Source organism: Mixophyes fleayi, chromosome 7 (assembly GCF_038048845.1).
Source record: "Mixophyes fleayi isolate aMixFle1 chromosome 7, aMixFle1.hap1, whole genome shotgun sequence".
Classification (NCBI taxonomy): domain Eukaryota; kingdom Metazoa; phylum Chordata; class Amphibia; order Anura; family Limnodynastidae; genus Mixophyes; species Mixophyes fleayi.
In genome coordinates this window covers 67,131,033-67,147,724 of record NC_134408.1, presented here as the reverse complement: position 1 = coordinate 67,147,724, position 16,692 = coordinate 67,131,033, and the positions used below count along the sequence as shown (strand labels likewise).

General features: G+C 37.5%; 1 protein-coding gene across 1 annotated transcript in view; it reads left to right on the top strand.

The window, feature by feature from the left end:
- Nucleotides 1–16,692, top strand: part of DNAH7 (dynein axonemal heavy chain 7) — a 379,127-nt gene that overhangs the window by 325,367 nt on the left and 37,068 nt on the right. Inside the window, 2 exon segments of the mRNA XM_075181345.1 lie at nt 4,266–4,403; nt 16,297–16,527. Coding sequence (XP_075037446.1) covers nt 4,266–4,403; nt 16,297–16,527 — 369 coding nt within the window.

Below are 16,692 nucleotides of genomic sequence, written 5' to 3'. Positions count from 1 at the left end.
TCTTGCCTGTTCATGTGATGTTCCTAGCCTGTTCATGTGATGTTCCTAGCCTGTTCATGTGTCTCTCTGTTCCTGGATTACCTGCATGTTTCTGGCTGCTACTATAAACTGGTTTCAGTTAAGTCATCTGCTGCATTTCTTTATTATTAACTGCTTGTTTGCCAAGATCTGGAAATCCATTGTTCCATTCAGCCTGAACTGTTACTGTTTATTTTTGCCTTACCTGGACTTTACTTTACTGCAATAAACAGTTTAAACGTTTATATCACATGTCTGGCTCCATGGCTGTAATTAAGGAAGTGGTTGTGAACAGAACCCTAACATATACACCACTACAATGGATTTGAAATGAAACTAACAAGATGTGCTTTAACTGCAGACTTTCAACTTTAATTTGAGGGAATTTACATCCAAATCAGGTGAACAGTGTAGGAATTACAATGGTTTCTATATGTGCTTCCCACTTTTTAAGGGACCAAAAGTAATGGGACAAACTAAACAATCCTACATCAAACTTTCACTTTTTAATAATTTGTTGCAAATCCTTTGCAGTCAATTACAGCCTGAAGTCTGGACCGCATAGACATCACCAGACGCTGGGTTTCATCACTGGTGATGCTCTGCCAGTCCTCTACTGCAAATGTCTTCAGTTCCTGCTTGTTCTTGTGGTATTTTCCCTTCAGTTTTGTCTTCATCAAGTGAAATGCATGCTCAATCGGATTCAGGTCAGGTGATTGACTTGGCAATTGCATAACATTCCACTTGTTGGCCTTAAAAAACTCTTTGGTTGTTTTTGCAGTATGCTTTGGGTCATTGTCCATCTGCACTGTGAAGCGCCGTCTAATGAGTTCTGAAGCATTTGACTGAATATGAGCAGATAATATTGCCCGAAACACTTCAGAATTCATCCTGCTGCTTTTGTCAGCAGTCCCATCATCAATAAATACAAGGGAACCAGTTCCATTGACAGCCATACATGCCATGACACTACCACCACCATGCTTCACTGAGGTGGTATGTTTTGGATCATGAGCAGTTCCTTTCCTTCTCCATAATCTTCTCTTCCCATCCCTCTGGGCCTGAGTCATTAAGGCAAAAAAGGAGTAAATGTTCTCTGGGACAAACCATGTTACAATTTAAGCGGTGCAAATTAGTTTATTATTTTGCACATAAGTTAAATACTGGCTGTTTTTTCATCTAGCACACAAATATTTGCTAGCTTTATTATTACACTGAAATTTAAAGTTGATCTAGGACATGTCCTACCCCAAGTATAAATCTGTCCCAACATTTTAAATTTACATCCCCTCCAATGCAACATGGTTTTGCCCAGGTGTAAACTTACTCCCTTTTTATATTTTGCTCTCCTTAATGACTCAGGCCCGTTGAGTTTATTATTGAAGATAATCGTCAAGTCACATTATGTTTTGCAAGAGGTCTGCAAAGCTCATTAGAAAAATGCACCATTTTGACTATATGTATTGTTTTGTGATGTCTTTCTAAGTTATTACCCTGCTGTCCTTTGAGGGCTCATAGTAAATGTCTACATGAATAACTACTTCAGCAACATGACCAGCATGCTTTAAGTGTACAAGGTGAAAAAATCACTGTAAGATACTGGAATAAAATATACATACAGTGTTTTTATATTTAAAGATATATCTATTTTCGGTTTGTCTTCCCGTACCTGAACCTCACTCTCTGTATCTTGTGTGGTTAGTGGTTAGCACTTCTGCCTCACAGCCCTGGGGTCAAGAGTTCGATTCCCGACCATGGCCTTATCTGTGTGGAGCTTATATGTTCTCCCCGTGTTTGCGTGGGTTTCCTCCGGGTGCTCTGGTTTCCTTCCACACTCCAAAAACATACTGGTAGGTTAATTGGCTGCTATTAAAAATTGCCCTTATTCTCTCTCGGTCTGTGTGTGTGTATGTTAGCGGATTTAGATTGTAAACTCCAGTAGGGCAGGGACTGATGTGAATGAGTTCTCTGTACAGTGCTGTGGAATTAGTGGTGCTTTATAAATAAATAGATGATGATGATGATCCTCATGACTTTTACTATATCCCTGGTTTCTGCTTTCTTTTTGCCCCCTTACTTTTTCTGTGCCTTTATCTTACCCCTCTGCTGCTCTTATCTATTATTCTTCATAGCTCCTTGTCTTCTGCGTTTCATCCCCACTTGTTACTTCCTGCTTTGCGCAGCCGTGACCTGTGACCTCAAAGGTTTAATGCTCTGCCCTCTGTCCTCCTGTTCAGCCAACCAGCAGCAACATTAATCTCATTTCGAGAGTGTTAAAATGGAGTGCTACATTAAGTCGCCCATCTTGGTAGTGGTGTCCCTTGTGATCTAGTGAAGTCAGGAAGTGGGGTATCCTCCAGCCGTCCACATCGCTCTACTGAGCATGCACAGACATTAAGTTCAGACATTAAGTCTCAGTTAATTAGCGGCATAAGCTTGTCATACTGCCTGTCTGTTGCAGTCAGTACCAACTGTGAGCAACTGTATATATGTATATATCATGTGTTACAACAACTTCTGAAATAAAACAAATTGGTTTAAAAGCTTCTTGTGGTTTAACATCTACCACCAACACTGCTGACACCTATTACATATAACAGCACCAGTGCCCTGATAATAGGTTTCCTTGCCAACAGAGAGGACTCCATGTGGGTGATGCAAATCTGACTTTCGCGGGGGCACATGACGCACCACCAAAATTATGATTCCTCTACTTCACTGTATGTGGCCAGGGGCTCACTGACATTGGGGCCCACCAGTGATTTCCACGGGCAAGTCCGACACTGCCCATTTCCCATCTGCTTCTTTCTTTGTGTAGAACAGGTTAGGGGGAGGCAGGCAGTTTCTCAGTATTGTTATATGAGAAGGGGTGTGGTTGTTTGTCACGGGGTGTGCACAGCACTTCCAACACTGGACTACCCCAGCCCCTTCTCCTCCCCTAAAAGAACTCCTTGAAAGCCACACACACCGGTAGTGAACGGGACATAACTCTCAACTTTCCTTCTCATGGGATAATGGGACAGAGTCTTAATGTCAGTGCTGCTCTGTCTAAATTGGTAAAGTTTGGAGGTATACACTGGTGTTTGGATGAGCACTGTTACAGATTAGTCTGAAAATGTGCATGGTGGAAAGTGTGAAAACAGAATTTCAGTGTCCAGTCAGCTACTTTTAACCACCTCATCATTAATTTAAATTTTACTAGTAAAAGTTCACATTTGAAGATGTAGGAGAAATCCTAATTAATGGGAATGAATACATGTAAAATTAAAGTCCCTTTTCAATGAAGAAAAATAGGGAGTGCCCCATAAATGGGCTTTCTCCACTGCTTTATATCATGTAAATAATCAAAACCCACAAAATAAAATCATGTTTTTGCATGTTAATGCATACACCTAGCTCACAGACGCTTCCATCTTGGACTTCAGATTCACATGCGTCTACATAAAAATGTTTGCATTTTCAGCAAAAATATGCATACAGCATCACACAATGGTGTTTGCACCATGCATTTGCATTTTCATTCATGAACTTTATCATGTCAGTATCTGTATGAAATAATCGTCCTTTTCTCCTCATAACAAAATGTTTGTTTAAAGAATATAAGTTTGTATATTGTTCAAATTTCCCTTACATAAATGTCATTGCCACGAATATTTACAAATATCACATCCTTTGCTCCTTTTTAAAAACACAAATAGATACTCATCACTATCCATAAAAACTACTTCTTTATGTGCTCTGTGACTATGTCAGTATATTAATGTTTTATCCTACTCCATCCAATGCATTATAAAGCAGTACAGAGATTAAGAAAATGTAATCAAGCTTTAAGAATCCAATTTATTTCCTTAGCAAGAGTGTTTACTATGTTTAAAAAAAATGTCATATATGACAAAGGATAGCTTTACAACACATAGACAGTGTTGTATAATTTTGTGCATTCCCCAAATTAGCTGTATTTACCTTATTAAAACTAGAGTTTTGTTATACGAACTACAATTAGTGCTACCTATCAGTCATTTTATTACTAAAAACATTCACAAATGATCTATAGTCAGTGATTAAATCATGTTGCCAAATATAGTAATGGACATTTAAGTATTTAGATCAGTCGAGCAAATTCCCAAAAATAAAGTTCAAGGAGATTGTCAGAGATAATAAGGAGATGATGGGGAGGGGGCTTTAAGCTATTTTAAACTCATGAATATAAATTGACACTAAAGCACTGACCATTTATTTTCTTGCAGTACAATCATTACATTGACTACACAAAGAACCTCCCACTGAACCCTTCCCCTGAGATTTTTGGGATGAATGCTAATGCTGATATTACCAAGGATCAATCAGAAACACAGCAGTTATTTGACAGTATCCTCCTAACTCAGGTATGCTACTAAAAATCAGTTCTCTTCTAACTCAAAATGGATCTACTTTTAAAACTGCATTTCTCAGCCATCTATTGATACATGACACAGTGCTCAGTTTTATAGTCAGCTAAGTCTCAGTCTTTACTGAATGATATCTTTCAGTGTAGATGAGACTAAAGAAAAATATAATAAGGAAATTGCTGTGATTATGTAAAAAGTGTGCTATGTAAATGTAAATAAGGTGAGCTGCGGATCTGTATATAATAATATATACAGTGGGGCAGTGGAAATATTTTTCTTTTGCACAATTGTTCATCTTTTGTCATGCCACACTTGTCAACATACCTGCATGGTTCCCTAGATGATTTGAGTAACCATTATACTTTGTGTCTGCAACACCTCTGTGCTCAGAGTTCCCAGAATGAAATAGTTCATTGTTCACCACTTTGAAATGGCTGCAGAATGCAGGTGTGAGGGAGAGAACCAATGAGAACCTGTAATTACAGCTTTTCTCTGATCCTCCCCCTCATGCTCTCCTTCAAACGTCACACAGCCCTGTCAGTTTTCAGACTAACCATGGCAGCACCTTGGGCTCTGGGAAAATGGTAGATCTATAATATTTTGCTCCCTCCCTAGGCAACTTTTAAAAAGCCATCTATAAATAAAATAACCTTATTAGCTATATATGAATAAGTACTTAATGCCTACTTCTTTATGACTTTTTCCCATACTATTTTACTTGGTTTTGATTATTTGTATGAGTGAAATGTGCTTGGTGGCAATTTGCAGCAATCAGAATGGAGTCTCCCTCTATTTTCCAGAATTATTTGCAACACACTAGAGAAGTGACATCCATCCAAAGTGCCATGCTTGTCTTGCTTATAGGTGTTCACACTACCAAATACAGGCGTTTCGGCACTTCTAGACTTTGGTACATAAGGGCTGTTTTTATACTGCTCCTGCCAGCATGCACTAGCCCCAAACACACTGATGTCAATGTGTCTGTTGCTAGACTGAGTATACAGAGTAAGGACATTTCTAATGGCATTCAGGAAAAACAAATTACAGGAAAAAAGTACAGATGTCAAGAAATGCAGTGTGTGGGAAACAGACACATACTTACCTACTTTCATTTTTGTCCTATCAATTATGAGCCTCAGGAGTAAATCCAAATAGAATTTTGCAACTCTGCAAACTCAGGTTGCACTTGCAAGAAGCTAAGATTTAAAATGTACGGACAGAAATGGGACAGAGGATGTCCTGTTGAAGCTGTAAATTGCAGTGTAAAATTAAAGCTGCCCTGTATTTGTATGCTACATGTAAAAGCAGGCAGTATTTTCCCTGCATAAATAAAGGTGCATTTGCATCCCATGTATCACAACATGGTTTGTCCAGGTGCAAATTTATATCCTTTAGCTAGCTTTGCTCCTATCTCTAAATAAGTACCTAGATTATGATTGTGGTAATCTTTTTAAAGGTGAACATGGCCTTTAAGGGACTAAAATATATATATATATATGTATAATATTTTATTTAATTAAAGTGGTAACAATATGCAAGGCTGAAGACTGAATAAGTTAGTGTAGGATGGCATGGATTAACTTGAATCTTCCAAGGGTCACCATATACCTACAATTAATAAATGTCCCAATCATAATTAAAACATTTTATTACATTCTTCATGATTTGGATATGCTAATGAAAATCATTCAAATGTAATAGCTGGATATTAACTCAGGCTTAATTAGGTTTCAAGAATCATGACTTGCACATGGCCTTCTTGTAAAACAGAAGTAAATGTTTTGTATTTCTCAGAAGTAGTATTTACAAATATGTATGCAAAGTTCAATTTATACCAAATCTCATGCAATATTTGTTTTTAAAATTGCTGAAGTCATTTTATTTTTAAAATAACATTTTTGTTTGTGATCTTATTTTTTTTCTTCAGACTGAGAGCAGTGTAAGTAAAAAAAAAATATGGCGACTTTTTATATGTATCTTCATGTATCTTTGGGGTGTATATTTCATCATTCACGTTATGGTGTCAAGAGGTTTCTATGTTATTAGGAGTTGATCTGTTCATATTCAAATCTATTGAACAACATAAAAGGTTAATAAAGCAACTACTCTCTCGTTGATGAGCATAACCATGTCTGGAACCCATCTGTCTATGCTGCCCTCACCCAGCCTCGGCCATTTACCCCTTTGGGAATGCTAGTCGGGGGCCCTAAGTTGCTTTTTTGTAACAGAAAGAAAACCTTAATCTGCATGTTTCTTTAATTGCACTTATGCTACACAGGGGGTTTCAGTCCTTCATGTGTTCACCTTAGGACACCTGCATTACTGTTTGGCAGATGAACCTCCCCTCTCTTTATCATCATTGATATATTGATATGTATTTATATATAATAATCATAATTAACAAAAGCATTAATTTCAATTATCTGTTGGTTATATTCTTAGATTAATGCAACTTGATAATTTTGGAACATTCACACTTTAAATAGGTTACAAGTGAAAAATACAAGAGATCCTTTGTTATCAACTGCTGTCTTCCCTTTAATGGGGACTGACTGACTAAAAAGCTTTTTAGATTTAAGTGACAAATTCCTTTAATAAATATAGAACCACAACAAAATCTTGTTAGCGTAGATTATAGTGTCAGTTAATACCTAAATGGAAAATTATGCATATTTGATGAAACAACTCCTTTAAAAATAGCAAAATGTACTTTTTTTGACACTTAAGCATCCTGTACAGTATTATAATAGTTGACTTCTATTTTTATACAGTGAAGTCTTGCAGTGGCAGATTAAAGGACTACTAAATGCAAACATTAAATAATGAAACTTTAAAATAATTCCTGCATGGAATTCATATCTGCACGCAATTGACACTTACGACCCCTTACGTCTTCAGAGGCGGTATTGGGGAGGGAAGGGGCGGACTAATGTTGCCATGTACAGTAAGGATGTGTTCACACAGATGCGGCTGATTCAAGTACTCTGTTTAGAGTACATGCACAGATTTCCAGCCCTATTCAAATTATAATGTATCTTAAGAAACGTTTGGATTTTAATATAGGCGGAACTATGCAAAAGTTGCGTACGCCCAATTTCTCTTCTTAAATCAGGCCCTGCTTGTATGCTAATAGAGACAAACAGGTTCGTACACTGTCATGTTTCACTTTGCACTTATTCTTTCAGTTAAGCACTCTATAGTTTAGGCTTTAGGAGCCTGATTCATTAAGGCACACTAAATGAAAGTAAATTACGTTCTTTTATTTTTTTACAAAAAAAAGTAAAAAACTACATGTAATTCAGAATACGCATGTCCGTATTCAGCTATAAGCAGATCTAAAGAAACTACAGGTCTAGGTACACTCTGCTCTAAAAGATACAATAAATTGCAGGATATGTCCAATATATATATATATATGTTGAATATAAAGTCCCAACAGAACACACTGAAACAAATATTAAATTATCGTCACCTGTTAATATATTCATTAATGATAAAATTAACAAAAAAATGTTTTCACATTTTCCCCCCCCAATGAAATACATTGGATGTCTACTGTACATAAAATAAATTTTTACAGTTGCTCCAGATTGCAAACACATGTTCTAGCATGTATACACATCCGTTGTCACTATCAGTGACCTGTAGCTAGTGTAAGGGATATGACAGAAAAACACATACCTTTTGAATCTGCGTGCACAGAGCTTGGCACCTCCTAACTGTATATTGATTACTTACATATGTCCATTCCCCTCCCATATCCGCCCATGCAACCGTAGGCTGTCGCAAGTGTCCTTTGCGCTTGAAGATTAGATGTATGTGCATGTATATATATATCATCATCATCATCATCATCATTTATTTATATAGCGCCAACATATTCCGTAGCGCTTTACAATTGGGGACAAACGTAATAAACTAATAAACAAACTGGGTAAAACAGACAAAGAGGTGAGAAGGCCCTGCTCGCAAGCTTACAATCTATGGGACAATGGGAGATTGACACATGAGGTTAAGTATACATTTTGCATCTTGGCCCAGCCAGACTGCAAAGGTAGGGTGACTCATAAGCTAAATGATCCTGTCACACAACAATGTTATTCTGGGGGTAGTTGTCTTGTGTGAAATTGTGTAACAGGCTAAAGGTAGTGAGGTTAAGATGGTGGTTGAGGAATATTATAAGCTTGTCTGAATAGGTAGGTTTTCAGAGAACGCTTGAAAGTTTGTAGAACAGAGGAGAGTCTTATTGTGCGAGGGAGAGAGTTCCATAGAGTGGGTGCAGCCCGAAAAAAGTCCTGTAACCGGGAATGGGAGGATGTAATGAGGGTGGATGAGAGACGCAGATCTTTTGCAGAACGGAGTTGCCGAGTTGGGAGATATTTTGAGACAAGAGAGGAGATGTATGTTGGTGCAGCTTTGTTGATGGCCTTGTAGGTTAGTAAAAGTATTTTATATTGGATTCGGTAGAAGACAGGCAGCCAGTGTAGAGACATACAGAGTGATTCAACAGAGGAATAGCTATTTGCAAGGAAAATCAGTCTTGCCGAAGCATGTAAAATAAATTTTAGGGGTTTGAGTCTGTTTTTGGGAAGACCAGTAAGGAGGGAATTGCAATAGTCAATGCGGGAGATGATTAGTGCATGAATTAAGGTTTTAGCAGTGTCTTGTGTGAGATATGTGCGGATTCTGGAAATGTTCTTTAGATGTATGTAACATGATTTAGATATAGAGTCAATGTGGGGAACAAAGGATAGGCGTGAATCAAGGATTACACCTAGGCAGCGAGCTTGTGGGGTGGGATTTATGGTCATGTTATCAACAGAGATAGAAATGTCAGGTATGCTCTTGTTGGCGGGTGGGAATATTATTAACTCTGTTTTAGAAAGATTAAGTTTGAGTTGACGAGAGGACATCCAAGATGAAATGGCAGAAAGACAGTCAGTTACACGGGACAACACAGATGTTGAGATATCAGGAGAGGATAGATAGATTTGGGTATCATCCGCATAGAGATGATACTGAAAGCCAAAGGAACTTATTAGATTTCCAAGAGAAGCGGTATAGATAGAGAACAGCAGAGGACCTAGCACCGAGCCTTGTGGTACTCCAACTGATAGGGGAAGCGGAGCAGAGGTGGCTCCAGAGAAATTAACAGTGAAAGAGCGATTAGAGAGGTAAGATGAGAACCAGGATAGAACTGTGTCTTGAAGACCTAGGGATTGCAGTGTTTGTATGAGAAGAGAGTGGTCAACGGTGTCAAATGCAGCCGAGAGATCAAGGAGAATTAGGAGAGAGTAATGGCGTTCAGTCTTAGCAGTGATCAGATCATTAACAACCTTGGTCAGCGCAGTCTCTGTGGAGTGTTGAGAACGAAAGCCAGACTGAAGAGGATCCAACAGGTTGTTTGCGGAAAGAAAGCGTGTGAGGCGAGTGTAGGCAAGTCTCTCTAGAAGCTTGGAGGGGCAAGGGAGCTGAGAGATGGGACGGTAATTTGAGAGAGAGTTTGGGTCGGAGTTTTGTTTTTTTAGAATAGGAGTAATCACTGCATGCTTGTATAGTGATGGAAAGATGCCAGTAGAGAGTGAGAGATTACAGATTTGAGTTAGAGGTGAAATGAGCACAGAAGACAGGGATCTACCAATTTGCGAGGGAATAGGATCAAGAGGACAGGAGGTAGAGTAGGAAGATAAGAAGAGCGTAGAAATTTCCTCTTCATTTGTGGGGTCAAATGAAGAAAGGGTGTCAGAGGGTAGTGGGAAGGAAATGAGCTGATGGCTTGTTGAGGAAGAGGATACCATTTCTAGTCTGATCTTGTCAATCTTGTCCTTGAAGTAGGAAGCAAGATCCTGAGCACTGATAGTAGATGGAGGGTTCGGGGTGGGAGGATTGAGAAGATGATTAAATGTATTGAAAAGGCGTTTGGGGTTAGAAGCCTGAGCATAGATAAGAGATTGAAAGTATGTTTGTTTTGCAGTGTCCAGAGCATTTCGATAGGAGTGGTAGACAGAAGTATATGTGAAGAAGTCATTAGAGCTTCGAGATTTACGCCAGTGACGTTCTGCTTTACGGGACAGTTTTTGAAGATTTCGTGTTGCTTTGGTGTGCCACGGTTGACATCGAAGTCGACGTGTAGTATGAAGTGTCGCTGGAGCCACTTGATCAAGGGCCGTTGCTAAGGTTAGGTGAAAATGAGGTACTGCCATCTCAGGGGATGAGAATGTAGAGATAGGGGAGAGAAGGTGTTGGAGAGAGGTGGAAAATTGTTGAAGATTAATAGAATTCAGATTTCTACGAGTATGAGGAGGCTTGGTTGAGTTAGACAGTAGAGAGGTTAGAGCAGTGGGGGTGAGAGTGTAGCTGATAAGGTGATGATCCGAGAGGGGGAAGGGTGTATTAATAAAATTAGAAACTGAGCATAGTCTAGAGAAAACAAGATCAAGGCAGTGGCCATCCTTATGAGTAGATGATTCAATCCACTGGGAGAGGTCAAGTGAGGATGTTAGAGAGAGTAGTTTGGAAGCAGCTTTGGAAGGTGGGTTATCAATGGGGATGTTGAAGTCACCCATGATGATGGTGGGGATGTCTGAAGATAAGAAGTGAGGGAGCCATGCAGAGAAATCCTCAATAAATTGTTGGTGTGCTCCAGGGGGACGATAGATCACCGCAACACGTAGGGAGAATGGATTAAAAATGCGAATAGCATGTACTTCAAAAGATGTGAACGTGAGTGATGGGACATTTGGTAGAACTGTGTATGTGCACTGTGGGGAGAGAAGTAGTCCAACCCCACCTCCTTGTCTGCCTTCAGGTCTGGAGGTGTGGGTGAGATGGAGGCCACCATGTGAAAGTGCTGCAGGTGAGGCAGTGTCTGATTGCATAAGCCATGTTTCTGTTATTGCCAGAAGGTTGAGGTTTTTTGAGAGGAAGAGATCATGAACGGAGGTAAGTTTGTTACAAACAGAGCGTGCATTCCAAAGGGCACATTTAAAGGACTTGGGAAGAGAGGGGAGACAGGTGATGTGTTTGAGGTTTGCTATAGAACGGTAGTGTTCTGATGTATGTGTGTGTGAGGAGTGTGGGGGACCTGGATTAGGTGATATATCACCAGCTAATAGAAGCAGAGTGAGCGAAAGATAGGCAAGGGGATTGTAAGATGTGTGGCCTTTTATTTTCTGGCGACAGGTGGAGGCTGTACTTGTTAGAGATAATAAATAGGACAACAGTTCATGGGTGTTAAATAGAGGTGAGTGGAGTAATGCAGGTGCAATATGAACAAATTTGTGTGTTGGTGGAGGGGTGAAAGATGACACAGTCCTAAAGATCATGCCATGAAATGAGACTAAGAAAAGCAATTTGTGAAACATTGTGATAAAAGGGGGTAAAAGCAAAAAGCAAGGGTATTTTAAGAATTACCTCTTAGCAGTATTCCATATAAATAGACAAGTAGTGCTGAAATAGGCTGTGGCAGATGTTGCTTATTGCTGGGAGTTAAATCAAGTCAAATGTAGTCCAATGTTTGTCCAACTGTGCATTTTCGTCCACTTTGTGAGAAAATCCCACTTAGTGCAGAAATCACACACGTCTAACCCCACATACGTCTCCCCATAGAATGAAACTAAGATGTAGTCAGTCTAATTTAGGAATACACTACAGATGTGCTAATTGGTCAGCTAATCAAAGGAAAAGAAAACATTTGTGGGAAAGGATAGAGGCCAGATACCTATCATAAATTAGGCAGCAATAAAAGACTGTGCCAACCTAAGTTTAAACAGATAACAGTTTCCTATAACATACTTAAACACAGATTGCAGGGATGAAATTCACAGAATAATGATCAGAGCAGTAGTAGCAGCATGGATGAACATACTTAAACACAGATTGCAGGGATGAAATTCACAGAATAATGATCAGAGCAGTAGTAGCAGCATGGATGAACATACTTAAACACAGATTGCAGGGATGAAATTCACAGAATAATGATCAGAGCAGTAGTAGCAGCATGGATGAACATACTTAAACACAGATTGCAGGGATGAAATTCACAGAATAATGATCAGAGCAGTAGTAGCAGCATGGATGAACATACTTAAACACAGATTGCAGGGATGAAATTCACAGAATAATGATCAGAGCAGTAGTAGCAGCATGGATGAACATACTTAAACACAGATTGCAGGGATGAAATTCACAGAATAATGATCAGAGCAGTAGTAGCAGCATGGATGAACATACTTAAACACAGATTGCAGGGATGAAATTCACAGAATAATGATCAGAGCAGTAGTAGCAGCATGGATGAACATACTTAAACACAGATTGCAGGGATGAAATTCACAGAATAATGATCAGAGCAGTAGTAGCAGCATGGATGAACATACTTAAACACAGATTGCAGGGATGAAATTCACAGAATAATGATCAGAGCAGTAGTAGCAGCATGGATGAACATACTTAAACACAGATTGCAGGGATGAAATTCACAGAATAATGATCAGAGCAGTAGTAGCAGCATGGATGAACATACTTAAACACAGATTGCAGGGATGAAATTCACAGAATAATGATCAGAGCAGTAGTAGCAGCATGGATGAACATACCTGAAGATGAAAAGAGAAAAGAAAGATGAGGATTAGTTGCTGTGTTGTCTAACTGTGCATTTTCGTCCACTTTGTGAGAAAATCCCACTTAGTGCAGAAATCACACACGTCTAACCCCACATACGTCTCCACATAGATTAGATGTATGTGCATGTATATATATATATATATATATATATATATATATATATATGTATATTACATACAAATGTGATATCGCTGAGGCACCATTTGAGTTGAGGCTACATTTGCATGAATACTGCTTTAGCCAATTTGTACCTCAGTGATATCATGGTTCCCTAGCAAATTAATAATCCGCATTCTTGTGAATATTGTTTAAAAAACGAAATATCAACAATTTAGAACTTTTGTTATTAGTTTCAAATTAAGCGTAAATGAACTTTGAAATGTATGTTATTAAAAAAAAATGTTCAGGCTATATTTATTGTTCTATTATTATTGTTTTCTAGCATGTTGGAAAGTACCACTTTATAGCCTGTAGATGTCATTGTTGATGTTGTGATCTGATCTAATTCTTATTTAGTTTAATTATTTGCATACTTTCCATAGCAAAATAGGTTGAGTATAGATATCAGCTTAAATATAACTCAAACTTTTCCCACTGTTTCAATTAGGCCTTATATATGTCACTTCACATACTAACTAAAAATTCCTATGCTGCAGTGACCAGCATTAACAGAGGTGAAATGGGCTTGTGGGTGATTAGCTGTACGAACACAAGGAGTAAAGCATGGATTATAACAGATGCCATACATTTAGTTTCCCAGAAGTCTGTTCTTGTGAATAGAAATGCCAAACTATGATTACAGTAAATAACATATTAACAGAAAAATAGTAAAAATATTATAATCAAATGTAATATAATCAAAGTTGACCTTTTTAAATACAACCCTATACATTACAAAGTTCAATTATATTTAATTTTACATTGTATTAAAAAAAAATCTATCTTGACAATATTTTTCATGTAATGAAGTAGAAAACACTAACTATGAAAATGTCATTATGTAGTTACCTCTTGACACAGTAGCAATAAATTATGTGTTATGTTCAACTAAAACTTAGAAGGTGGATTACTTCACTTCAAAACACTGTTGGATGTGATTCCTAGTTAGAGATCTGTGGTGTGGTGTATGGTATCAGAGCAGGCTATTCTCTCTAGAAGTGTATAAGGCTAAAAAAATAAAATTAATATAAAGCAAGTTTTAAAATGATAAACAATTTATTAGTGCTCAATCCTATCATTTTAAAGTGAACCTTATTTTAAGAATAATTTTAATATTTAATTTTCAGATAAATTGGTTTCTACATAGTGACTCTTGTACTATGTAAGTGTACAAATTCTGAGTTTTTCTGTGCACCTTTGGCTCAGTAGGAAGCATGCAAAACAAAGGCTGAAGCATAACAGTGTAGGGAGAATTCAACTAGCCGTGTTGCTGCCAAAAGTAACTCAACCTGCACACTATTACCATTACTATGGTAATAGTGTGCATTATTACCGAAGCTGTGAGCAGAAATCTGGGTTAAAATGACTGTATTAACGGTAGTAGAGCGCAGGCCGCGTTAGTTTCTGCAGTAATGTGGCCAATTGAATCCCCCCTCCCCATATATATGGGCCAACTGTTGAGTCAGCGCACTTCCATACAGCATGCACTCTTTTACTCTACTATCTCCCCAGTGGAGGGAGCATAGAAAATCCCTGATATTTTCAGATATTTATTTGACAGGTCCCTTTAAAAAAATGGAGTAAATTTAATTTCTAATTAATTAATTAGATTAATTAATCTTTTTTTTTAGAGCTGCATTTTTGCCCCATTTAATTTTTGCTGTGAAAGGACAACTCAGTAATTATTGTAATTCAGTATTATTGTTTAAAATATTGAAATCCACTCCAAGCTGAATTTTCAGTTTTGGATGGATTTCAATATGTTAAACAGCAATACTGATCAGAATAATTACTGAATAATACGGAGGTTCATTGTACCCCGATGTCTGCAAGTCCAACAATGTTTTTGTCACTCCTGATGAGGCCAACCTTTCTTCTAACTGACATGTTGCTTGACTCTGTGAACTTCATACATGTATAGGACGTTTATGGATGAAGGGTATTAGCACACCACTGTCTGTTAAAAACAGGCAAACAACATAATCAATAAGATCATCGTTTTATTGTTGGTCATTACAGACATAACTGGACCCACTGGATTGGGAAGAATGCAGATAAGTAAATTCTGTATTATAGAATAACATAAAGAGCACCTCCCTTCCCCAAACTTAATTTTCAGCTTTGAGTGAAGTTATCCTTACAACTTTTTTGTCATTTTGTAGGTTTCTAAGGCTCGCCTATTTGTTCGTTATTATGAAAAAAAATGGATTTTATGTTCATGTTACAACATGCAACATTTTTATTTTTGTTACATCATTTGATGTACATTTTATAGAGTATTTTACACACTTTTAGCCTTATTCTACTTTTATAGGATAACATCCTTTGTAAAAAAAAATAAAAGTGAAACCTTTGTGGTGATAGCAGGGAAATTGGTTTTCTGTTTAGCATCATTAAAGTGCTTCTATGGCTTACAGACAGTAGAGAGAGGCATTTTGTAGTCTGAATGGATATTAGATTAGGAACAAGTGACTGAGATAACTCACTAGGAACACCATGCTTCTGAAATGTCATTTGTTCCTAGTGCCTATATTGTTATGAATATTATTTTGGTTTGTTGTACAAAACTGCTTTCTCCTCTGTGTGTAGGAAATGGATGCACTTTCACACTTTGGCTTTGTTTTGCTCTTCAAATTTATGAGATCTCTTAAATATAAATATGTCTTATTTGTGAGTATATCTAATTGTAATGTTTGATGCCTATGCATTGCACTTCTGGTCAAAATATAACACAACTGTCACATAATGATTGTTCAAGATAAATTCTTACATTTTATAAACTTATAAAACACTTTATAAAAAAGCTCTTATTAGTGTTCAAATTTAAATGGTACATATAATATAATCTTAGAAAATATCTCTTATACAATTTATGTATATAGGCAGCCATAGTGCTACCAGTTCTTTGGTGACAATTGGAAAAATGTCAAAAACAGAGCATATAATATTAATAGCTTTATATATTACTATTTCATTATCTGTTTTGAAATATGTGATTTTAATACAAAAAATGTAAGAGACACAAGTGCATTAGAAAAGACTGAACACTTCTACTACTTTCTATCTTTTCATTTTGAAATACACTGATAATATTGCTTATATGCAGTCACGGACTTCAGGAGGTGTCGGAAAATCATCAGATGAAACTGTATATGAGGTATCAGCTGATATCTTAAGTAAACTTCCTATGAATTTTGACACAGAAGCAGCAATGAGAAAATATCCAACCACTTATGCTCAAAGTATGAATACTGTGTTGGTCCAAGAAATGGGTCGATTTAACAAATTACTTTCCACCATAAGAGATTCTTGTATCAACATACAGAAAGCAATAAAGGTAAGTAATAATACTCAGGGGGTTGTGTTTGCTAGTCTAGACCTGGCCTTGATTCCCAGTGATGCCACATTCATTTCCACAAGGCTCCACCCTTGTTTAATTTATTGTACTGTGAACGGATTATCACGCCTGAGTAAGAATAATAGAGATTTAGTGAAGATAAAG